Source organism: Diospyros lotus, chromosome 11 (assembly GCF_014633365.1).
Source record: "Diospyros lotus cultivar Yz01 chromosome 11, ASM1463336v1, whole genome shotgun sequence".
Classification (NCBI taxonomy): Eukaryota; Viridiplantae; Streptophyta; class Magnoliopsida; order Ericales; family Ebenaceae; genus Diospyros; species Diospyros lotus.
Genome location: NC_068348.1, coordinates 24425191 through 24450114, shown reverse-complemented (window position 1 = coordinate 24450114; position 24924 = coordinate 24425191). Strand labels below are relative to the sequence as shown.

General features: G+C 35.1%; 1 protein-coding gene across 2 annotated transcripts; it reads right to left on the bottom strand.

Moving 5' to 3' along the window:
* Positions 1 to 10898: 10898 nt before the first annotated feature.
* On the bottom strand, positions 10899 to 23550 carry LOC127813513 (lysine-specific demethylase JMJ13). Of its 2 annotated transcripts, none has more exons than XM_052354514.1 (11): positions 23085 to 23550; positions 19141 to 19525; positions 18385 to 18541; positions 18087 to 18306; positions 16370 to 16423; positions 16206 to 16285; positions 15835 to 16112; positions 15266 to 15661; positions 14773 to 15173; positions 14356 to 14625; positions 10899 to 11859 (listed from the first exon to the last, which is right to left on the bottom strand). In XM_052354514.1, the coding sequence occupies exons 1-11, from the start codon at positions 23085 to 23087 to the stop codon at positions 11488 to 11490; spliced, it is 2616 nt and encodes an 871-aa protein (XP_052210474.1). In that variant the 5' UTR covers positions 23088 to 23550; the 3' UTR covers positions 10899 to 11487. The 2 variants fall into 2 exon arrangements, with proteins under 2 accessions (XP_052210474.1, XP_052210475.1); XM_052354515.1 differs by having other exon boundaries at positions 14356 to 14622.
* Between the last annotated feature and the right edge of the window lie 1374 nt (positions 23551 to 24924).

Genomic DNA, 24924 nt, shown 5'->3' with positions numbered 1-24924 from the left:
TACTCTTCCCTCCTAAAGGCAAAAGCGAGAATAATTGATGTATACGTGGATTAAGGCCCAGTAAAATAAACCCAATGGGGCCCTCAATCATGGTCAGAGTGCTGCTCTAGGATCGAAACTAAGAGCCACCAAGTTCACCATACTCTAGGGCCAGTAGGTGAAGGTGTTCGTGATAAGGCGTTACAAAAAAAAAAAATAAATAAACTCAATGGGAGACCTAGAGAGAAATCTAGAGGAAAAGCCAAAGAAAAACCCTAACGGAAAAAGACTTGAAGTAAAATGATCCACCTGATGAATACACATTAATCTAATTACGAATGCCACAAAAGAATAAATCTCAAAAGTTGAAGATAAAGCTAAAAGGTCAAAAAAAAAAAAAAGCTTTAGACCAAAAGATCCCGAGAAACCCTCTAGACCAAAGGGTCCCCAAAAAAGTCTCAACAAACTCCCACAAAAAGGGTCTTCAAGAGACTTTATAGTCTTCCGAAAGAGTCTCTCATGCGGTATTCACATAACAAAAAATGCAAATAAGGCAACTCTAATAATCTCTCTGGGAATCTAGGAATGGATAAAACTTATTTATAAGAGTCCAAATCCTAATCAATTTTAAAATACTAAAAATATTTATCACCAACCCCTAAGGGCCTGTTCTCTTTACTGTTTTCAACCTGTTTTGAGTTTTCAATTTTTCAAAACACTGAAAACGCGTTCTCTTTTCTGTTTTCAAAAACGCATTTTCAAAAACAAGAAAAAAATTTGTAAAAAAACCCCAAAACAACATTTTGTTGTTTTGGGTGTTTTCTGTTAAAACAAGCACCAAAATGGAAAACACGGAAAACGCACGCACAGGACCGCCCCACCCCAACCCTCCAATCTTGCATCTCTTCTCCATCTTTGTGTCTCTCTCCTCTCTTCTCTCTCTCTCTCAAGCTTCGCCCAAAGAACAGGCCCGCCATCTCGGTCGCTGCCGAGTCGCCATCGACTTTGCCCACCACCGCCAAAAGTCGCCGTCGACCGCTCCCCTTCCTCCGCCATTCGATCTCTCAATTGCCGTCGACCGCTCCTCTCATGTCTTCTATTTTCTTTCGACTGCCCCCCATCTTCGTCACAACCGCGAGCTACCATCGACCGTGCCCTCCATCTCCGTCACAGCCGCGAGCCGCCATCGACCTCACCAGCCGCTGTCGACCACCCCCTGCCATTAAATCTTGCTGGTTCTATCATCTCTCATCTCTTCTCTCAATCGCCCTCTACCATTAGATCTAAGGAGATTTTGCCGTTGGATCTTGCTAGTTATTGGGTATGTTGGTCGACGGGGCTTTGTGTGTCGGATGGCTGCCTCTGATCGTCGGAAACCACCGGCCACTGTGGTCGATGGCAACTGGCAGTGTCGAAGCTATAGGGCGCCAGGGGAGAAGAAGAACAGAGAAAAAGAGATGGAAGAAAAGAAAAAAAATAAAAAATGAGAAAAAAATAATTAAAAAATTTATTATTTAATTTTAAAAATAAAATTATATATTTATTTAAAATTTTAAAAATATAATATATCTATATTATAATTAAAAACATAAAATAGGATATATTATATTATTAAGTGTATAATTTAATATAAATTATTGTTAAGATGTATGTTAATAATTCATTAATTAAATTTATTATTTTATTTTAATAATAAAATTTTATTTAAAAGAGTTAATTTTATTATTTAATAATTAAATACATTGAATAAAATATCATAATAATAAAAAAGAAATAATTTTTCAAAATTTCAAAGTAAACTCGTTTTCTAGTTTTTTGTTTTGTGAAATAGTTTTTTAAAATGATAAAAAGAACACGTTTTCAAAAATCTCAAAACTGATACTCAAAATACAAAACTAAAAATGAATTAAAAACTCAAACACAAAGAAAACACCACCTAAACTTCCCTATAAATAGGTGAGCCCATATTCAAAAAAATGAGACCTCTAATATTAAATCAAGGCTTTACAAATTCTTTAATATTTTTAAGAATTTAACTCAAGGAATCTCTTGTGCCCTCTAATCAATTTTTTTTTCTTCATGACTTCTAATGGATTGAAAATGAATTTATCGATAAATGAATTTATTATTGTATTTAGATCATAATAATATATAATATTTTAAAAATAATTTCATATTTATAATTTCTCCGAACTAAATAAGAGATAAGTAATACCTTTTATATCAAATATATTTTAATATTATTTAATTTTACTAATAATTTATTACATTTTTCACTTAATTCTATCACCAAATAACCCGTGTACTGAGTAAATTTCACTGCCTTTGACTTTTGTATCGAGAGTTCTTTCAAATTATCTCCTCATCATATTGCACCAAAACCAAAGAGGTGTTTGGTCAATGTAGGACATAAGTAATTAAGCGCCTGATGTATGCTACAAAGATGACATCCATATAAAATAGCATATACTTTTTTTATAATTATGATAGATTTTAATAGATTACTTTTACTGTATAATAATTTTATATTTATATAAATTTTTTTATATCACTTTAGATCTAGTAAAAGAATAATTGATATTTATGAGATTTAAACTGAAGACTAAAAGTCGATATTACAGCCACACTTATTATTAACTCTAGTACTTTTATTTACATAAATTAAGAATATAAGTCAAATTGTAAGTCAAAAATAATAATTTGCAAAAGGTTAAAAGTTGAAGCACCCACGAGAGAGCAAGCTCGTGGCAAACCCTAAAATTGATTGTTGTTTATATTATTATATATAAACTTTATAATACAAGAGAAAAAGGGGGGAATCAATTATATATGGGGGCCATATTACAAGGAAAAAGAGGATAAAAGGCTTTAAATGCTTTTAAACCTGTCTAGCTATAAGCCCTCGGTAAGCGTTATCTTTGGCTTTGCCTATGTGACTTTACTTTTGATGCCTATTTTTGAGTCATCACCCTCTGTGTAGTGTTATGGCTCCCTTAATTTCTGGATAGTAATCTTTGGAAATCCCCCGATATCTTTAATTCATTTAACTGTCAGTCAAGTTCTTAACTAATTTTCCTTTATGAGCCATGACGAAACAACCCATTCATTCATTAGGGTTTTTGGAATAGGAATATGGACACTGAAGAGATACTTTGCCCTACGAAACTTAAAAAAATAGAGAAAAATTAATTAGGAATTAATATTTTAATGTTTAGTAATTATCTTTTAAGTAAACTAATCAAATTGTGACATGTCATTGTCACTTCACTATATCTATGGACCCAATGAATTTTTAATGTTTAGTAATTAAAATTTGGAATTTTTTTCCTTATATATATTACCTGATAAGAATTTGAGAAAGACAGAAATATGTTGTGGCTCTTAATTCTCTAGCACTCCACGCTCCACTTAATTTTGAACCAAATAAGTACTGGAACCAAAATAAGGCAGCATAAATATATACATTAAAAATAAGGCAGCCTAATTCGCAATTTTAGAATCAAAGATATTTATGGTTGCAAATAAAGGCTAATTAACCAAAACCAAAAAAGTATTTAAATGAAATAAAAAATTCCAAAACACACTAACATTAATTGCTTGATGGATATTAATTCTGTAGCAAAAAGTTGTTTTACATATAAAATCTCATTTCATCAATAAAAGGAACCAAATAAAGAGAGTTGGCGATGGCCCAATGGGAAAAGACCTTCTACTCCAAATGACAAATTCATTAACTAGGAAAGAACTGGTCCCAATGATATAAGAACCGTACATAGTTTTAAAATCCTAAGAATAGGATATAAAAGAGTATTAAAGATCGTTACACTCTCACAGGGAGGGAGGAGAGACCAGAGAGTTACAGAGAGAGAAAGTTGGTCTGCAAACCTCGAGCCATGTCAGTGTGTGTGTCATTTGGTTAGAGCCATAGAAATAAAGGAAGCAGACAGTTCTTGCAGAGAGGGTGTGTCCAGCTTTGCCATTAAATGGTACAATGACTACTCAAAGCGCTCCTAATCAACATGGTTTTAATAAATGGTGTTGGATTCCTTCAGGCCCATATTATTTAGTACATACAAACCGTGTACTATAATATGAAAGGATCGGATCATATTGGCTAGAGGAATTGTCACCATCTTAATTAACCCTAAACTTGGGTGTAAAAAGAACACATATCAAAGGAATATCCATAATCCAAGGACATAATGATAGATGTGTTAACCAATAATATATGTTTTAAGAAGTTTCGGTGAAGTTGATCGAGATTTAATCTCTTGGAAAAATCTTATCACCCGATTGTGACAGGGATTATATATCTAGATAAGTATAAAAGACTTAATATTTAGTCAACTAAGTCAAGAGTTATTTTTCTTAAATAATTAATCCAATTAAAATTATCATGTATATATAAATAGAACGACTTCTATAATTCAATTATTGATGAACCACTAATAATTAGCGAGATGATGAAATCAGATTATATGTTATTTTGGTTATGTGTGTGCCATGATTTGATAATCAAATTTTTTGAAGTGTGCCTAACCCATTAAGATTTGGGATGATTTTTAATTTTATCTGTGCAAAAGCTGAATTAAAAAAAAAAAATTATCTGATTAATGAACTATTCTCTTGTAATGATGATAGAAATTCTTTTTGTGCTTATGTTCTTTTAATTTTTGTATATATAAATGTGTGCTATTTACATAACACAGGTTGGATAAATAAATATATATATATATATATATTAAACTTACAAGTGAGTGTACAACCTAGTTTGCATGAAAAGAATCATGCATTGATTTGTAGTCCTCACGGGGTTTGCCACAGAATAGGAAAATTCGAATTCATAATTAATTTGTTATGATTTAATACTATACAAAACATTATTGTTGTACAGATGGACAGAGAAGGAAGAAAACAAAATAGAGAACTGACAGTTTGATTTCTGTGACTGTGGCATTGTCCTCCTTAGTCATTAATTAAGGTGTGGATTTTATAATGAAGGACATGGGATTAATGTCAACCATTCCATTCCTCGATAAGGAGAATGAAGGCTTCGAGATCTGCTTGTTGAGCAGTTTTTAAAAGCAGAAATGTAGGTTGGAAGCATCTAATTAATTAAATTGATCTGCTAAATAAATATTCATAATTTTAATTCATTCTCCCGACCAGATGAATCTTACATTAATGCTCCCATTTTTGTAAGTTCATGCCATTGATTTCAACTATACTAAGGATATATAATATTAGCGTTTACATGTTGTCTTTATAGCTGTTGCATGCGAGTTGAAATATATATATATATAGTTTTTTTTTATCTCTTATAAATATTAAATCTATGTTTCTGATTTTGATATTAAGTGAAGGTGACATGACTTATATTTTTTGTATTAGATTTTTGCATGATTATGATTTTAGTAATTAGACGACAAAGTGATACACAAAACGATATCTCATCACGTGTTTAGAACAAAATCAATCCCATTGATAGAAATAGAATAAAATAAAATAAACCCAATCTGTGCACGCATTCAACACCCTGGTGGGGAATAATTAATAAAATATTTAGAGGTATCAACTCCACTCCACTACCATAAGAAAGGGAACCATTTTCTTATAAGAAAGGCACTAATACGACAATTCTTTTCATTTAATGCGGGTAATCTATCTTGGACAATTAATATAGGACAATATTGACTTTTCTTCTTACTACAAGATAGATGAGATCAAATCACGTGATTTTGGTTAAAATAAAGCTTAATCACCTTTTAGGGCAATATGATTTGTAGTTTTGGCTTAGAATTAAGCAATGGATCAATCTGGCACGTAAATAAAATTTATGAGTCCAATTAATAGTCACACCAACATTAGATCCATGTCACTATCTTCATGACATTTGTTTATTAATTATTTGCAATTGATAAATGCAAATGGTTCAACGTGTAATTGTTTCATTTACATTTACTAATCAAACTTTGAACCACCACAGGTGTCCCAATGCGCACGTGGGAACAATATTTCTTTGGAAGGGCTTGTAATTATGAACATTTCCTCTGAATCAGAAATTGACTTGACTTGATCATATATACCTACATGCTGCATTTTAAAATTTGATCATGGCCGGTTGGCTTCAAACCTAAACCATTAGCATTAACCGGATACCTTTTCCACCCCAATTTCTAAAATTATTAGGAATTTGCCTTCGCAATTCTCTAAGGAAATTTACTTTTTTTTTATTATTTTGTATTGATAAAAAATAATGAAAAAAATTAAAAGAGAACTTACCCTTGCCTTAAGTTCCATCAAGTCAAAGTTTCATTGGCTCCGTTATTTTCCCTTCGGACACACCACACATAATAATATTGAGTTGTCCCAACTCCCAAACCATTGCCTACACATGGCGGCTTTGTGGGTCCCGCTTTTATTTCAACATTAGGTTTTTGCCTCAATGTATTGTGGGTCCTTTCTCTGGACCCGCAAGAAAAATAAAATTGAAGTAACATCTGTATCTGTTATCCCATTAGGTAATCAACCATCAACTCTGTCGGTTCATCCCTTTTACATCCATCTTCTGCGAATACAACTCAAAAAATGTCCCAAACTTCCATCATGATTCAACTCCATAGCTCATATGAGAGTACGTACTGCCTGCAATTGCAAGCTTCTCTGCCAGGTATAGAGAACAAACAATAACAAGAAGGCACCCACCAAAATGGTCTTGCTTTCTGAATTAATTAAAAAGTATTTTGGAATCACACTTTGTTGTCATGGATATCAATGTTCTATCTAATGAAAAAAAGTATGAGGTATAACATGCATCAAAATTCTTCATGTACACATTACATTGTTTGTATTGTACATCTCGCTTTTTACACTATGCGACGAGTATCGATACTTGTACATGTCATTTGATATATCAATAATTCAAAAACAAAGATAGAGGCATATATAAGACTCCAGCCAAAAAGAAGAAGTGTGTGACCAGTTTCATTAATATGGACAACTTTGATGGTGTTTTATCTTGAAACTATATGTATGTAAACGATAATGTTTACTCTCACCATGGCAGCACGACTGGACTCTACTTAATTTGAGCTTCCCCCCACCCCATTAAATTAAATATTACAGGGTGCAAAAAAGCAATTTGGCAAGCACTTAAATCATGGATGGAATGACAAGCATTAATTGACAGATATATATCTTTACAAGATGCTACACGCATATGAGTATAAAACTAGCTAGCTAGCCACCACCATCAACAACAGCAACATAATCTGGTGTGTGTTTGACCAAATCTTTGACTACTTTGTTTCTTTATACTTGTCTTTGGATAAATTAGTGATCTTGCTGCAGTTTGAAATTAATAGCAACTATGTACGATACATTGCAAAATGGGAATAAACAAGTTTTAGAACAAAAAATAACCACCTCTCTATGTCCCTTGATTTTGATTAGGAAAGGGACAGTTTGGGGGCTACTGTTGTCTAACACAATATTTTAGTAATGGGAGTGTGAAAATATTTTTATTACTGCCCTTATATTTACTATGTTATAGAAGGGATTCCGGGGGGGTTTATTTAATTATTATTTCAAGGTATTTCTTCTTTTTTAGTTGAAAGCAGTTGCTAGGACCTAATTATAATAAAGCTACCCCTTAAAGTTAAGGACACATGTACATGTGCAGAGCCAAAAGAATTCAAAAGAAAATTATGCAGACGAGACCAATCAAACAGAGCCAATACACACTAAAAACAGAAAACAAGACAAACTAAGACAATTGAAAGCACGTAATCCCTATATCTTGGAACGTAGTCTAACAACCTAAATTAAGGATGAGAACTACGTACAATCGAAAATATCTCATCCTCTCAATTGAATAGTAACAATTTCTTTTGGACTTGTTTTCATCAGATTTACACATACACACACACATATATATATTTATACTTCTAAAGAAAATTCATTAAGATCTGAGATCAGTTTCAAATACAAGAAAAATCTAAACTCATTAGAGAAATGCTACCATGAACTATTATTAATTTTAAATAAAATTATTATAAATTTATGTATATTGCATTAAATTATAAAAATTATTTATCATATTTGTTTAAGGGAGGACATAGTATTTCTCAAGTCATTACTACTGCCCTTCAAAAATCAATGAAGAACATTAAAGAGGCGCGAAGACAAGAAAAACAAAAGCAGTAATTAATATCAATAGTGGATTCATTTTAGTTGGTGGCTCTCCAAATTCCAAATTCCAAATTAAGAATTTTCAGTCATAGACCTACACTTTAATTTGTACTTTCTTTTGGCTTTTCCAGCTATTAAGCACTCCCATATTCATCTTGCCTTGCTTGAAAGTTTGGGAAGCTCAAATTTGAACTAAGAAATGCCATTTAATTCTGAACATATTAATTATTTCTTATAGATTTCCTACAAAATATATGTATAAATGTTAGGATGGGGCCACTAATAATTTTTTGTTGAACATGATTCTATTTTAATATTTATATCCACGATTCTATAACAATGAATAAACGTACGTATTTTATATAGTTTTAACCATTCTACATACATAATTAGTTATCCATATCTTAAGAATTACTTATTTGGTTGCAACACTCTCTTTAAATAAATAATCTTATAGCACAAGGACAACATCTCAAAAATTAACAAGATATAAATAATTCATCACCAACTTTATTAGGAACCTATTCATGATAAGCGAAAATTCTAATCTAATATATATCTACCTATATATATATATATATATCATCCATATCCGCAATGCTACTTGACCTAAATTGGTCTTATTTAAGAGACTCTCGTTTATAATTTCATTAGACTTGAATGTGAGAAACAGTCAAACAATAAATATTATTTTTCTTGGGGTAACTATCACATTATATATTCTGAATGAATTTTATTTGCAAAAAATTACACACCTCAGGATAATTCTCAGGTATAAATACTAGGTCTAGTCTTTAAAATATTCCCAAACTTATGTAAGACCTTGAAACCTCAAAATTTGGGAATGATGCAAAGCTATTGTTTCAGTACCCACATGGGCAAATATGCTCAAGGAGCTTGACCACACTTGGAAAAGCAAATACAGAATTTGCCAATCAAAAATAGAAAACATGACTATAAGTAGCAAATGCCTTCTTATGTGGACGAGCCCTTGCCACAGGTATATATGTATAATTAGATCCTAGCTGTTGTAAGACTGGCACCCAAAAAGTTGGAACAAAATGAATCTTTTCAAAGATTGTTAGCAAGTGAAGCGCTAGCTTATCAGTTCTGATCAACAAAATCTACCCAAGCAAGTGGAGGATTGTGCATGTTTCGACAAGAACCCATTATCATGCTTTCTTTACTTTTCTTTTCTTTTCCTTTCCTTTCCCCTTGTCTTACATCCCTCCATTCTCATTTGGTAAGATAGGGATAGTGCTGCACAAACAGAATTTCTTTCTTTCTTTTCATATATAATACAACTTTCAATTACATAAATATCATTGTCACATAATTTAAATTATGAATTTCCCTTCTATTCAACAATTCCACCATAACTTTTAGTTGATTAGAAATTTGGGCACCCTTTTCATAATGTGGCTGGTTGTATTTTATATGGCATAAAGTGGGCCAGCATATTGAACAAAATGTCTGGACTAAAATATTGGGCTGTAAGTTGGCGGCCCAGACATCATCTCTATTGTAAATTTAGAATATATGAACTAAATATATATCTGCTTCTCTCTCTCTACTTGTACTCGTCCCTTTATAAAATGCTACTCAATCTTTGAGTCTCTCTCACGATAAACAATATTTATTTTTCCCTCATAAAATTTTGAGTCTGTACGAACTAGAGAAGGAAAAATCTACAATTGTCCGAAAGAATTCAAAAAATTCTAAAATAATATAAAAATAAAAAGAATATGTAAAAGGGGTCGAGTTGTTGAGGCTAAGGTCCATAATGGTCGCGCTTGGCACACAAGCGGGCTACCAATGGTCCAAATTTATATTTATGCTTTAAGGACTGAGACCGACAGCAGTAAATATTAATGCCCAGTGATTCAGCTACTTCGCGTATAAGGCATTAGATCGCTCATCAATGAGAGCAGGTACCAAGGCCCAGCACAGCAGCCCCCAGCAGTAGAAGATAAATTTTCTAACGCTTTTGCTATGGAGTGTAATAATATATTATATTCTTAAAAATACTTTATTAATTCATAAAAAAATTAAATATTAAAGACAAAATACATTAAAAACACCTTAATATGCCCATTTTATAAACCTTCTTATATTTTGCACATATTATCAATTGTTATTATTTGTCACATATTATATCCACTCTTGAACGTAGTAAATTGAGACATCATTTAAAGTAAACTTTGCATTCTGTTTTAGTTTTTTAATTGTATCCTTTGAAATTAATTTTATATAATAAATTTTTTTATTCATTTTCCAACATCTTAACTTAAGGCATTGTTTGATATAAAAATTTGCGTGTATCATTTTTCTTTTTTTTCTTTTTATAAGGGCCAAACGGGTTAGCCTAGCACAGTCCGACCCCACCCGCACAAGAAGGGCCAAAGAGGTAAAATCCGCAACTGCCGAAACCCATTTTGAACCTCTACAACAATATTCACAATATTAATAATTTCCCTGCTGTAGTGAGCCGAGTAAATTCAACAATTTCAATAAACCAGCCTGACATAAACCACCTCAGGCCAATCACTAGTTTAAACTAAACGTGAGTAAGATAAGAGCTTTAGCAAGAACATTCATCATTCCTTGCACATAATGCTTCCAGAAATGGCATCAATTTTCGGGGGAAAAGAAGTATGCCATAGCATAGCATAGTAGCAAACGAAATTTGAGAAACCAGAGAGAGAGAGACGACCCGAAAGAGAAAAAAATATAAAATAAAAGGAATTTTCTTAAGTTTTATTCAAGTAGTCCATGTGCCCTTTTGCTACAGAAAGAATAACGAACCTTTAGCAGGGGAGGCAGCAAGCAAGCAGGCAGGCAAACTAAAAACTAGAGAGAGAGAGACAGAGAGAGAGAGAAACAGAGGGGGGGATAACGGGAATACCCGTTTCCTCCCAAGAATTATAATTTGTTTGACGCGATTGTTAGAAAGAACAAATTTACAATGATGTCACTAATAAATCCAAAATCTACCCCATCTTTTTCTGAATGCAGGAAGGTTCTCCACCCCTGCCAAAGTCGGAAAAACACCCCGGCGCCCGTGAGAACCCTACTAAAAATCACCATCTTCCGTGCCAACTTGCCCCAATTTGAGGCCTGCACAAAGAATCATAACCTGTTTTCTGTCATCTAAACCTTGGTTAATATTTCCTCCTGCTGCTGCTGCTGCTGCTCCCAAATCAATTTCACTTTTGTCGTGTTGTTAGAAATAGAAACCCCCCCAACCCAATTAGAGAAAAGAAAGTTAGCAGTCAGGAAATGGAGATAATATCCCAGAGGACCACCCTGGAGATTTACTCACTCCAACCTGCTGTCCGACCCATTTACAGACGGCCCTTTGACTTTGAGGCGCTTCGGTCCAATCTCAAAAGGAGGGGCCCGTTCTCTAACTGTCCTTCCTCCCAACTCATACTCAGACCTATCATCTTTGTCTCTGTTGTGTTCTCTGAATTTACTCGCTCCTTCTTCAACATTTCTCTTCAACTTAATTGAGATGGGAATGCAAGTTCCTCTGCCTTGTCTGTCCCTCAAAGCACCATCTGACGTTTCTTTTGCACGTGTTATGCTGCAAGTGACTGTGCGGTTTAAATTATCAGAATTGGAACATTCCGTCGATGTCGACACCTCACATCTTCCCGTAGGTTGGAGTTTCTTTAGTCGCTTAAGCCCCTGCAGAAATAAATACACGGCTCAGCTAATGACAAACAATTATAGAAGCTTAATCCTACATAGCATGTGTAGATAAACAGGACAATACTGTTGAAGCCTGTGGACAAAAAACAGACGCACATTAACAGAAAATCAGTTAGATTAGATCCGTTGGTGGACAGTAAAATATTTCTGAATTTTAATCAAGTAAAACTACTTATTAAGGATATTCACATGTTGATGGAAAACAGTATTTCTATGCATGTTTGCAGCTACCCTTTAGGTCCTGATTTGGTATCTAATGGTGTTACACGCTATTTGGCCCATTATAGGTTTGAGCAAGAGCTTCAGGCTACACCAACTATCAAGATCTACATTATCCATAGCACCCTTTAAACAAACTTTTAATAGAGATGTTAAAGCTTGGTCAGACATGAATTATTAATTCAGTATACAAGCTAAACTGGAAAAAAGTTTCAACTTCACATCAACATTCAGAAAGAACGCTATTCCATCTAAGCCTTTCAGTGGTCTGGCTCAGAACAGGTCCAGATCCAATAAAGCACACATATTGAGTCAAGATCCATTCACAAACTAGGCCAAATCCGATAGTTCCAAATCCAATTTCTGAATAATAGGTATCTGCTTGACAATTTGATACGACCCCCCCCCCTTTTTTTTTTCTTGCGAATCTCTGGTTCTCTTGATTTTCTCATTTGTTCAATTCAACATCTTAAATTGCTATCTAGCCTATCTTTTTTTTTTTTTTCAATTCATCCAAATATCTTAACCTGGCTCATTTCTCTTCTCTCCTCTTTGTCACCATTAATTCAATTCATAAAAGTTCCCTTAACATCACTCACCTCTCCAATACCTCCCAATTGCTACCACTAATGAAAGCTTGCTGCTTTCTCCTCTTATTTGTCATCATTGATGACTTGAGTTCTCAGTCAAAGACAGACCTTTCAAATCTAGTTTCTCAGCTAGAGAACCTAAATCCTGGGTCAGGGTTCCCTGAGATTTTAAATTTCCCTACTCTCTTGCCAAGAGCACAGCACTATGGATTCTACAGTTCAGAACCCAAATCTGACTTTCTTGGCTGGAAAAGGGACCCTTCGGATCTACTTTCTCAATCAAAAAAACTCAAATACTTTCATTAAAGTCCACCAAGAACCGGATCTTGAGGTCCCTCTTCTCTTCAACTACTACTTTGTTGATGATATGGCTTTTTCGGATAAGAACCTTGTCTACTGATAATGGACCCCAGCCTCCGGATCAGGTTTCTCTGTTCAAGAACCTAGATTTGGGATCTCCAGACAGCAGAGGACTCTCCATCTCTGTTTTTTTTCTTTTGCTAGTCCATCCTTTTATATTTTTCTTACTCTTTCCCTCTTTAACTAGCAATAGGTAACAAGGGAAGAAAATGGACCCCACAAAAAATCTGGGCAGGTGAAGGAACCCTCCAGTTAGATAGGTTCTTGGCTGCATGAGTTTAGGGTTGAAAAGTTAATACAAATGGTTAGAGTATCAAATCTCAATTGATTGTCCAAATCTACTCATCTATCATTTGACAGGTTATAACCCTTATAACATTCCGAACTGGATCTCATGTTCATGAACAACGTTTCACAAATTAGTCTAGCCTAGACCCAACCCCTTCACACAACCCGACTTACATCACATTGCTTTAAGTGGTCTTCGTTTCAGAACTGACCAAGAAAGGCTTAGAAAACTAACATATTTTCTTTAGGAATGTAATTCAGACTCAGATGCCTGGGTATAATTGTCTATAACTAACCCATAAAGTTGTAATCTGGACTCTTGGTATTATTCACAGTTGTGACCAAGCACTGTCGTTTCTAGACAAAAATAGTTGGAGCTAAATAATATTATGACAAAATAATCACAGTTCATCTTTCAAAGCTGCAATACAGGCAAAATGATGTTCTCCAAACAGGTCATACTCATATCGTAGGAGTTAGGCAACTGGGGGAAAATTGTCATGTAGTTCAACATTAATTTCCCTCAAATGAGGAAATACTATTTTTCTTATCAGCCACATTGTAATACTTCCAAATTCTCTTTTGGAGTTTTCCATTTCTGCATCACTCATCAAAAGCACAAAAATCGATCTCTTCAACAAATTAGCCTTATAGATCAAATTAGCATAACTGTCAAATGAAACTCCTATTTTGCCTCTAGACGTTTAAAGGATAAAGGAAGGCTGCTTTAGGTAGCTGTAGCGAACATAAAACTCATTGTATCAAACATGAATTCTAGAAAAAATTCATATAGTTGGATAAAACACTTGATATGATGTTGTTTTGTTGTTGGAATTTAAGTTAATTAAAATACAAAATTAGAGAATAATATGCTATAGACATTGAAAACATAAAAACATATCAAGCCTTTGTCCCACAATGTGTCAGCTACACGAATTCTAATTCACCAATCAATTTTATTTATCGCCTATTTTCTGCAAGGCCTGGATATTTGAAATATAAGCGGGAAATATACCTGATATTCAACATTTGGAGAGATGACATTGTTCACATTTCTTTGTTCCAAAACTTTCACAGAAGATCGACGTTTAACCCTGAATATCTCTGAATCTGATTCGTCACTATCCTGGTCTGGGACAGGCCTAACCTCTAGCCCCTGAATATCACTTTTTTGGGTACCAAAACATGTATTATTGACAGAATATTCATGTGCATTGCAAGCGTCATTAGACAACTCTGTAGACAGAAGGTCCCCTGAACTCAAGTTTGCATCAAGTGCCACCTGCTGAGAATATGGAAAAATTTATAACTCATCTTTTAGGATCATCACTCAGACCTACATTAATGCCCAAGTGAAAACAACAGATTGATGATATTACATGGCCTACAAATGTCAAACTAAGGCCACAAATGCATATAGGAGCTAACTTACATTGTTGTCAATACAAACATAATTGTCTGGCTCTAGAAAAGAACAAAGTGTTGACGCAGCAGAAGAGAGAGATGGATCTGATGCCTGAGTTCCAAAACTTTCTGCACCAGATCTTGCAGGGGGATGGCTTTGAGAACTGGACTCTGGCTGCTTGATCAGATCCTGGCTTTCAGCAATCTCTATATTCAAATCAAAGTTTGTCTCACAATAAGGAGTATATCCATCCTGTTCGGCGGTTGAGAATTTGATTAAATCATCACCACCTCCACCTTGTTGCTGAGCCTGAGACAACATACCCTCTTCCTGCTCAAATTTCTTGGCTGCAGCTTCCATATCACTAATATCTTCTCTTAAACACAGAGTCCGAGTGCCCCCACACGATAAGTCAAGTGACTTAACCTCTGTATTTACAAAACATTGTATAACCTCAGTGCCAAACCAGCAGTGCAATATTTTCAAACATTACAACAAAGCAAACAGTGAGCCAACATACCATGGCGAAGGCAAATGGGATGAAGGCAACAGTTGCAATTAATGTATGCTACATAACAATCACGTTTGCAGAGACTGCAGAGAATAGTTCCATGAGAAATTGGAATAACACGAATATATGCCCTTTTCTTCATTAGACACCAACGGGCACGGTGCTGGAACCGTATCAAGTTAACAAATGAACTCTTAATGCTATGGTGACAGATCAACTCTGCAGATGAATGATCTGGATCTTCAAGTTCCAAACTTGTATGGAGCGACATTGCTTCTTTGCAAAGGAGTTCCTCATGAGGAAGGAGAGGTATCCGGTTAAGAAGTGCATAACGACGGCTAGCAATGGACCCCAAAGGGAACCAGTCACCAATAGCAAAGTTTACTGCTTCACCACAATTAAAACCTGAATATTCAAACATGATTATACTAGTGACCAAATGCATGTGATAAAAATGAAAAAGAAGAATATGACAAGGAAGAATGGGAAATGAAGAGATATAAAAACAAGAAGATAAAAAAAAAAATTGTATAGCCTTCCAGTTTTAAGAACGTAATTATGCCAGAAGAACATCTCACCATGACTAAATCCTGCATGATATGCTCTAGGGAAAGTTATTATAAATTCCCCAGGCTTTTGGACAGCCTTGTAGACAGGGACATCATGTTCCAGTAAAATATTTGGAGGAAACAAAGTTGTTTTCCCCAAAAGCACATCAAATGCCCCATCCTCTCCATCAGCAGCTAGTATATCGTTAGTATATACATGTTCCCGAACAACCTTTTCAAAATCTAAAGCAGCATGACCAGGGATTCCGTACCAAGTTTTTGCTGCTCCACAATGATGATAATTGATACTGCAAGGATATGAGATAAAAGAATTTATATTGAGTTCTCTCTCAACAGAAAGTAATTTGTAAGGTTAATGACATTCATATAAGCCTATATACCTATACAAGTAGTGATCCTCCACATGCCAAGCAAACATACTAAACAGCATTCCAATATAAAGCATTGGCTCAGTAACGCCCTGAAATATGAGCCTCATACTGATGAGAAACAAAAGCGGTAGTGGGGAAAATTTAAATCAAAAAGAAATTAATTATTACAGTACCGGAATTGTATTTTCTAGAAGCCGTAGTACAGAATTGGGTAGACGAGAAAGTTTCTGCAATTGCAACAGTAAAAAATAGGTAAGAATAGGTGACAGAACAGTGTAGAAGAAATGGAAGTCAATCAAAATAGGAAATTATAGGGAGATGGTAAAAAAAATAAAATTAAATAAAATTGACAGAAGAAGAAAAGACCAGCATATACAGTTGAAAGGCTACTTTTAACAGGGACATGCCGGACAAAATGTAAAGCAGTTTGGACATCTCATTCACTATCAAAACAAAAACAAAAGGGGGAGAGAGAGAGAGAGAGAGAGAGAGGAAAATCAAGTGATACATATAATTCCCTTCTCTCTGATAGTAAACTTAAAATTGAAATGATGGAAAGTGTGAAGTCATTTGTATTAGATTAGTTTTCTGTACTTAGTTTTTCCCTTATGTAATTCTGTTAGCATGTTTTCTCAATGTAAATGAGGGTTTTATAGTTTAGGTTAGGCTGACCGGAAGTTGTTTAATCCGGTCAGGATGGGCAGTTTGTTGTAACTGTCTTGCCCGCCTCTATGGTCTATAAATAGGGGCTGGGAGGGCTTGGAATTATTATGAAAGCAGTGGATATCTTGAGAGAGTTGAGCGAGAATGTGCCAGGCCGAGAGGAGGGTTGTTTTGTGTGTTCTCTTGGGGTGTTCTCTGTATAGTCTAGGGTTTTAGACTCTGGGAAAGAGAGATATATTCTAGTGCATGTAATCGCTGTAAGGATTCAAGATAGTGGAGTTTTCATGGTGCCCAAGGCAGTCTGGATGTAGGTCTCATTTATGAGACTGAACCAGGATAAAATCTTGTATTTCTTGTATGGTTTTGTTGCTGTTTTGTATTCCTATTCTTCTGATTTCTGTCAAGTGCTGTGTAATTAAGAATAAGAGGTGTAATCGGTGAGTTCTTGGAGGGATAGTAAGCTGGATGTGTGGCAATCCTAAGTACAACAGAAAGATTATGTTAAGAAAACAATAAGAAAGCATAGGAAACTTTTTCTCTCAACTGTAATTTTCTGCAGTGATTGATCACATATCCAACATAGCATGTTGGATATGTGATCAATCACTGCAGAAAATTACAGTTTGAGAGAAAACGTTTTCTATTACAGATGTGCAGTATCTGGTTTATTGCTGAAGGTATAGGAGAGATAAGGTTGAGAAGCCATGCTTGGTAGGATGACAATAAACAACACCACATCAATCCTTAATCCAGGCCAACCACGTCTACCGAGGTTTTCTTCTTCTTCTACCTCTACCTCTTTTGTTAAAGGTTTGTTCCATTCCATCCAATCTCCTCTTCTTAGAAGAGCCGCTATCGGTCTTCTCCTCATATGACCACACCACATTGAAAATAATTTAGCATCGTGTATAAATCAAAGACATCTGAGTAGACATTGTAAAGCAGCCTGGTAATTTATTAGCTATTGGAGATGAAGGTACACAACTGAAGAATAGTTAAAAAGCATACAACATAGAAAAGATTGCAAAAAAAAAAAAGGCCCCAATTTAAATTAAAAAAAAGAGACGGGTGGACAACAAGCCAACTATTTACGCCAACCAATTTCTTTGAATTTTCATCCTGAAAATTAGTATTCTTTTTCTGCAAAAAGTTCAGCCTATACACACAAAAGACAAAAAACTCCTCTGAGAAGGAATGACAGACAAATAAACGTATAAAGATGAACACCTTGAGGTTCCATTTGCTTTTCCCAAGCGGATCATTGGGAGAAGATGAAAAGGCACTACCATCAACATCACAAGCATATTCAACACTTTCAGTCTTTCCACAAGCTATTTCACGCCAAAATTCTTTTTCCAAGTATGCGTCAGGAAGACATCCAGCACTAAAATATCTACGAGCAAAAACCTTGTTCGCCATTTTCTCGAAATCACGAAATGTGTAATTTCTGAAAAATCGAATATCACACTCAAAAACGAAGACGTCAAGAAAAAGCACCGTATCTCAATTTAGTATGAACACTTACCTCCCACTCATAAAGAAAGTGACCTTGTCATCATTATCCCACTCAGCAAGACGGAGAGGTTGCACTCGAGTTGAAAATTTAAAACCTACTTTCTCTTTCATCAATACCATACCAGCAGGAACTGATGCATTCAATGGAGACACAATCTTGCATATACCTGAAAATCAATCAACTTAAGTATAGATAAATTGCCACTCCACAAGAAACCAATCAACTTAAGTATGCAAACCAAAGGAACATAATTGAGTGCATGCCATAAAATACAAAAAAAAACTTAAAAAAAGAAAAAGCATCATTGGTGTATAAACAAGTAAATATAATTGTATTTCTTTATTCAGTATACAGCATTCTGCAACAATATAGTTGTAATTTCTTTATTGTTTCTCCTTTCTCAGTTTCCATCCTTTGACAATATAAGTATGCTCCAGTCATGTAAACACTTTTTATATGACCAGAAATTTGAGACTACAGATTGACCTAAAGAAGAAGGAATATGCCACTATGGTTCTTGGTTATTAAAGTTTTTAGAGTTTAGACTTGTAATGAAAACTAGCATCAATATAACCCACACCATATTTTTACTGTTTCAACTAATGTGGTCAAAATTAAATAGAACATTCTGCATCAGCAGTATGGCACAACCATAACATATAGTGTCATTAAACTCCAACAACTTCAAGACACTAATAATTGAAATGCCATCAGCAGTATGCTTCACTTTATAGATACAGATAACAAACATCTAAAGGACCTTACCGTATTTTGAAGCTTTCGGTGCTATCTTTTGCAGATAAACCAACGGATCCTCAAATTCCTTTTTATCTGGACGGTAAACAGGACACTCGGGAATCTTTTCAGTCCACTCGAGATCATTCAAGTCAAACTTAGCTACCATGCGCTTTGAGAAGGCATCCCTCTCGCTTGAAGCACCAGCAGCTCGTGAAAATGTCTCTGCATTGCCGTGTAATCCCATACCACACGATGCAGAAGCTCTTAAAGCATCTCCTCCACTTCTAGTCATCATGTTAGTCACACTGACACATGCACTATTGCTCAAAGTTTCAGATTTCATACGCTGAAGCCTTTTACGCTTCAAAAATTCTAATTTAGCCTCTCGAGACATACAAATCCTTCCTTCCACCTGATGAAAATAAAACATAAAGTTATCAGATGTAAAAATTAGCTCAACAAGCTTAACATAATAGCTCTGAAAGCACAAAACAATCCAGAACAGATGTGAAGCAAGAAATATAATATAGCCTTGCAGCCACACTTCATCATGCTAAACACAACCAAAACCACATCATGAGAAGGAAGTTAGAAAGTTAATAATGCATTCACTGAATTTGTGGAACAAAAGAATTAGCAAAGTCGAATAACATGCTACCATGGTTGCGTGTGTGTCTGAGAAAAGATACGTTTGTGTATATATAAGAAGTTAAAAACAAAATGGCTGCAAAAGGACTCCCCCAAAAGTTTTCAGATTGATCATCAAATTTTCAAATAAATCATTAGCACAGGGTTTTGACATATGATTTGAGAAAAATAATAACATAATAATATCTTGATATTAAAAAAAAAATTATGTTCATTATGAAGATTGCTTTGCTACATGTCAAATGTAAAGCATCTATTTTTTATTGCCTCCTAATGTGGACCACATCTAAACCAAACACAAAAGAGCCATATCCAGCAAATATCTAGACTTGTAAAGAAAAAAAACAAATCTCCACATTGAGGGTAGAAAACAGAAGTACCAAATTTCAAATAGCTTGAGGCAATAGGGAAATACACCCTAGTATTATTAAATGCCCAAGGCACACTAAGGCACAAAAGGGTGCAGGAGCCTAAGGCGCAAGGCGAGGCGCACGCCTGATGGAACTAGGCACATGCTAACTAAAAAAAAAGAAAAAGAAAAATATATATCATAGTTGAAGAATAAAATATAAAATAGATTCTAACTCCTAATAACGTATTTACAAGCATATTATCAAGAAAATTGAAAAATTCAACATATACTAATAAAAAGAACAATAAAAAATGCCAAAATATGCAATCTAAAAGTCTTGAAGTCAACTTGAATTAAATCTTAAAACAATTTATAGGTCTTAAATCTTAATCAAGATTAACTATATATGCATTTTAAATAATCTAAAAATCTTCCTCATCATCAAAATCAAACATTTCCATTTTTTCATCATTACAAGCATCATCTCTGATATCTTCTTCCACATTATCTCCCTCTCCATCTTCATCTAGTTCAAATTTAATTGGAGCATTGAAGTAGTAGTCTTTTTACTCACTGTCAAATTTGTAGTTGAAGCAATAAATTTAAACCCTAAACAGTTAAAAATTAAATAAAGTAATAAACAGTAAAATAAAGTAAAAAACAATTAAAAAAGCCCAGGCGCGCCTAAGCCCAAAGTGCCTTGGGCCTAGGCTCGCCTTGATGGTCTGCGCCCACCTGGAAGCATTCCAGGCACCCAAGGTGCACCTTGAGCCTAGGTGTGCCTTTAATAACACTGATACATCCTACTTTATGGCTTGGTTAGAAGAAAGGGAATTAACAAAAGTAATTGTGAAACAAAATGCACAAAATTGAGCACTAATAATATATGAACTTTTGTTTTGTCAATTCAAAGACTTCAAGTTTTTCTATGGAATTTATACCGAAGGTTGAGCTTGGAGTTTGTTACCTGATGGATCTACTAAGACAATAATTTGAGTGGCATCAAGAAAATATCAAGACCTCAACTTAAGTGTTATCATGGGAATAGGTTCATCTTATTGATGTGAACAAAAAAATTAAATCAAAGACATACTAAAGTAGAAGTATGTATTGGATCATTAATAAAGAATAGCAAGCTTCTTTCTTTTGTGACTTGAAGAAGATAGTCAGGTGAAGTTTTGATGAGCTCCTTTTGCATATCAATGGCACCATCTTGGTAACCAATTCACATCTTTTACTTATCATAAAAATAACCACGATAAAAAAAAGAAAAGACATCACTGCAGATTATTTAGTTATATATACCATATATGTATGAAGCTTACTACTATACCCTAGTTATTCTGAACATTATAAACAAATCTTAGAATTATTTTATTAGTAATCCAACAAAAAAGGTACTCTTATAAATTTACTGAATATTCCTCTTGATTGTTTCCCATTTACAGCCCCCCAAACCCCCCCCCCCCCCCCCCCCCAAAAAAAAAAGTCCTACTAGAAATCTAATAACTGGAAGTCTGGTTACCTAAAAGTAAAATATAAATTAACCTAATACAACTTTATTTTGGATCTGAGTAGCAAAGGTGAGGTTGCTCCTTTATGACTAAAAGATCACAGGTTCAAATTGTAGAAACAACCTCTTTGCAAAGTAAAGGTAAGACTGCATATAAAAACGACCCTTCTCTAATCCTCTAAAATGGAGAGCCTTGTGAACTAAAGATGCCTACTTATTATAGATTTGCCAGGTAACGTTGTTTACCTGGCAAATCTTGTTTCCTTCCTAGTTTTGGGACACAATAGGGAATGTTTAGTTATGACCTTTTTGTTGTGGAATTTGGACCTACAGATCCTGCGCTTCACTACATTAGCCACCAAAGTAAGATTTCTATACCCCTCCATCTTCCTACCTCCTTTATCTTCCTCAAAATCCTTGTACAACTGAAGCATGAAATATTAACTACTCCCAAAAACTTGATTACAATGATAACAGGTCACATGCATCAGAGAAGGAATGGTAAAATGAAAATGTTTATCCAAATCGAGCATCTACACCTAAACAGTAAATTAACAATCAGCTGAAACCTGAAACCATGACCCATTTATCTTGAGAATAAGAACAGAGTTTTTACTACAATATATGACCGGTTCAATTATATAGATCACCATCACTAAGAGAAAAATGGCACCTAAGGCTTCATTTGTTGTTTATCTGAAGTGTTATTGAAGATGATGATTACTTTCTACCTCTTTTCACATTTTTCCATAGACGAATATGGTCTGCTAAGAACAAGTAGTACCAAATTAGTTTCTAACAGAAAATCTACGCGCCAAGGGAGAATTAAGGCATTGCTGAAGGACTGTCATGTATGACTTTAGTATTAATCATGTAAGACCCCTTCTATTTCTACCACGCCAACACAAATCAAGCATCATTTGGCGATCGTAACTCATAGGGTGTGTTGTTGGGAAAAAAGAAAACAAAAACAAAATCGGAGCCACAAAGTTTTCAACTCAAACTAAAAATGTTTTCCGAAATTATAGCAGGCAGTTATAAAAAATAACCCCACTCTGCTTTAATAAAACAAATGTACCATTGTGATCATTCACAAGTCCGAGAAAATATCTAAATTAACATCAAATAGAACAAAATATTCTCAAGAAATTAAAATTCCCCAGTTGCTTAAAAATAACACGAAAATTATTTTAAGAAAACGGTTGAAAATCTCTCAATTCCAAAGTTGTAAAACACATCAACAGCGTTGCGTTAAGTCGACTACTCCCTGAATTCCTTCAGATCAAAAAACTGCAGAAAAACTACACCATCGTAACAACTCGTACAAAGAAAAATATATAGAGAAATCCAGTAGGCATGTATAGAGGTAAAGTTATGAGACGGAGGGAGAGTTAACAGATAGATCTGAACTGTCCAAACAAAGAACAAAATGCATCAGCTATCAGCTGAATCCCGTACCATCTCATTCCGAAGTTCTTCTCTGGACGCCTCCGTCTTCTTTAACTTCGCCGAGCGAAGAAACCAACCAAAGAAAAAGCCCAACACCAAAAACAGGATCCAGACGGCGAAAGCTGAATCCTAGCTGACAATACCGGCCGTAAAAGATCCCAAACAGGTGCTCAGGCTCACCACATTCTCGTGAACCACCGCAGGCCGAATCAAACTCAAAGATCGGGCCGAATCCACCAACCGCGTCAAAAAAACTCCACGCGCCACATACCAGACCGAATCAATGATACAAGGAACGAAAAATTTCCACACGATGAGCCCTCCGAGGAACCTCGCCGGCGAACGAGCGGTTTTCCGGCGCAGAAGGAGGTTTTCCGGCGGGAGGAGGGAGGAGTTCTGTTCTAGAGAGAGGAGCGAACAGTAGATCAAATCCACAAAGAATGGCTTTAGAAAACCCAAAAAAGAAGAAAGAGAGGATAATTTATACTTTTATACTAAAATTATTTCCAAAATTGATTAGGGCTAATTTATTTCCGAAACTAAATTGAATTTCTATTTTTATTTGGTAAAAGCAAAGAAGTGTGAAGGAAAGTGGTGGTTGTTAGGTTGGTTCAACCAAACACCTTGCCGGCCCAGAAGCCCCGTTCCTTTTGCAAATACCAATTCTGCCCCCACATCCAGCAGAAATTAATTAAATGCTACCAGCTAGTTTTATTTGGTATTTTGGGAATTTTACAGGTCGGCGTTACCGAAGACGAGGTGTGGGTTCTGTTTCGGTCAGAGTTTGGAAAGAGGCAGGAAAGAGGGTGGGAATAATCACGTGCATTAATGAGCAGTTCAACCGCTAACGTATAAGGCACATCCGACCGTTCATCGGTATTACCCTTTTCTCTTTTGACGGTCAGCGAGCGGCGAAGCGCGGCTCCATCAACCGTGAGGCTCCTGATCCGTACGGCGTCACTTTGTCCCCACACCTCCGTTCGTTACGCTTGCTTAAGCGAAAAGACATTGCCGCCCCTGGTTGGTTCATTCTGGTGGAGTTAGATGAGGGGCAGTTCAGAGATTTGAGGCGGGGCCACCAGAAATTCAGGCACCGTAACGTGAGATTGCATCACGGGGGGGGGGAGGAAACGTGGGTGAACGGACAGAAGCAGCAGTGACAAGTGGCGTTGGTGGGTTCAGAAGAGGACGCGTGGCGGCCAAGGAGGGCGAGTATTAGGTGTTGCTGTGTGCGGCCCGCGGGATGTGGGAAAACTGCCAGAACGGAGATAGCTGGCGGTTACAGCAGCAGGAGGGTTTCACGAGAACCCATCTGGCACACGTCTCTCTCTCTCTCTCTCTCTAGGCATTTCTGTATGTATGTATAATACAAAATACAAATATCATGAAAATCAGCTCGGTAAGAATGGTCTAAATTAACTTTCAGGCGTTTTTAAGATAAAAAAATATTATTGATACATTTATTTTATATATTTTAAATTATATAAGAGGGTATTATGATAAAAAAATTCTTTGCAAGACACATGTAAATTTTATGGACTCATTGGTTATTTTTTATTAAAATTTAATAGAATATTATTCAAACTTATGAACGATGATTCACACTTACATCATTAGTCATATATTACTTAAAAAATAAAACAGTATATGCCTTATATTTTACTTTATCCATAATTATCTTTTCTAAAGTAGATAATAAAAAAAAGGGTAAAACAATGGGTTTTTTTTTTTTTTTTTTTTTTTTGGGTGTGTGTGTAATACTAAATAAGGGTGTACTTTTTTTCTAATGGATGTCAAGCTATCACGCGATTGGCTGGATAGTGGGCTATAGCTATTTTGTTACGCGGAG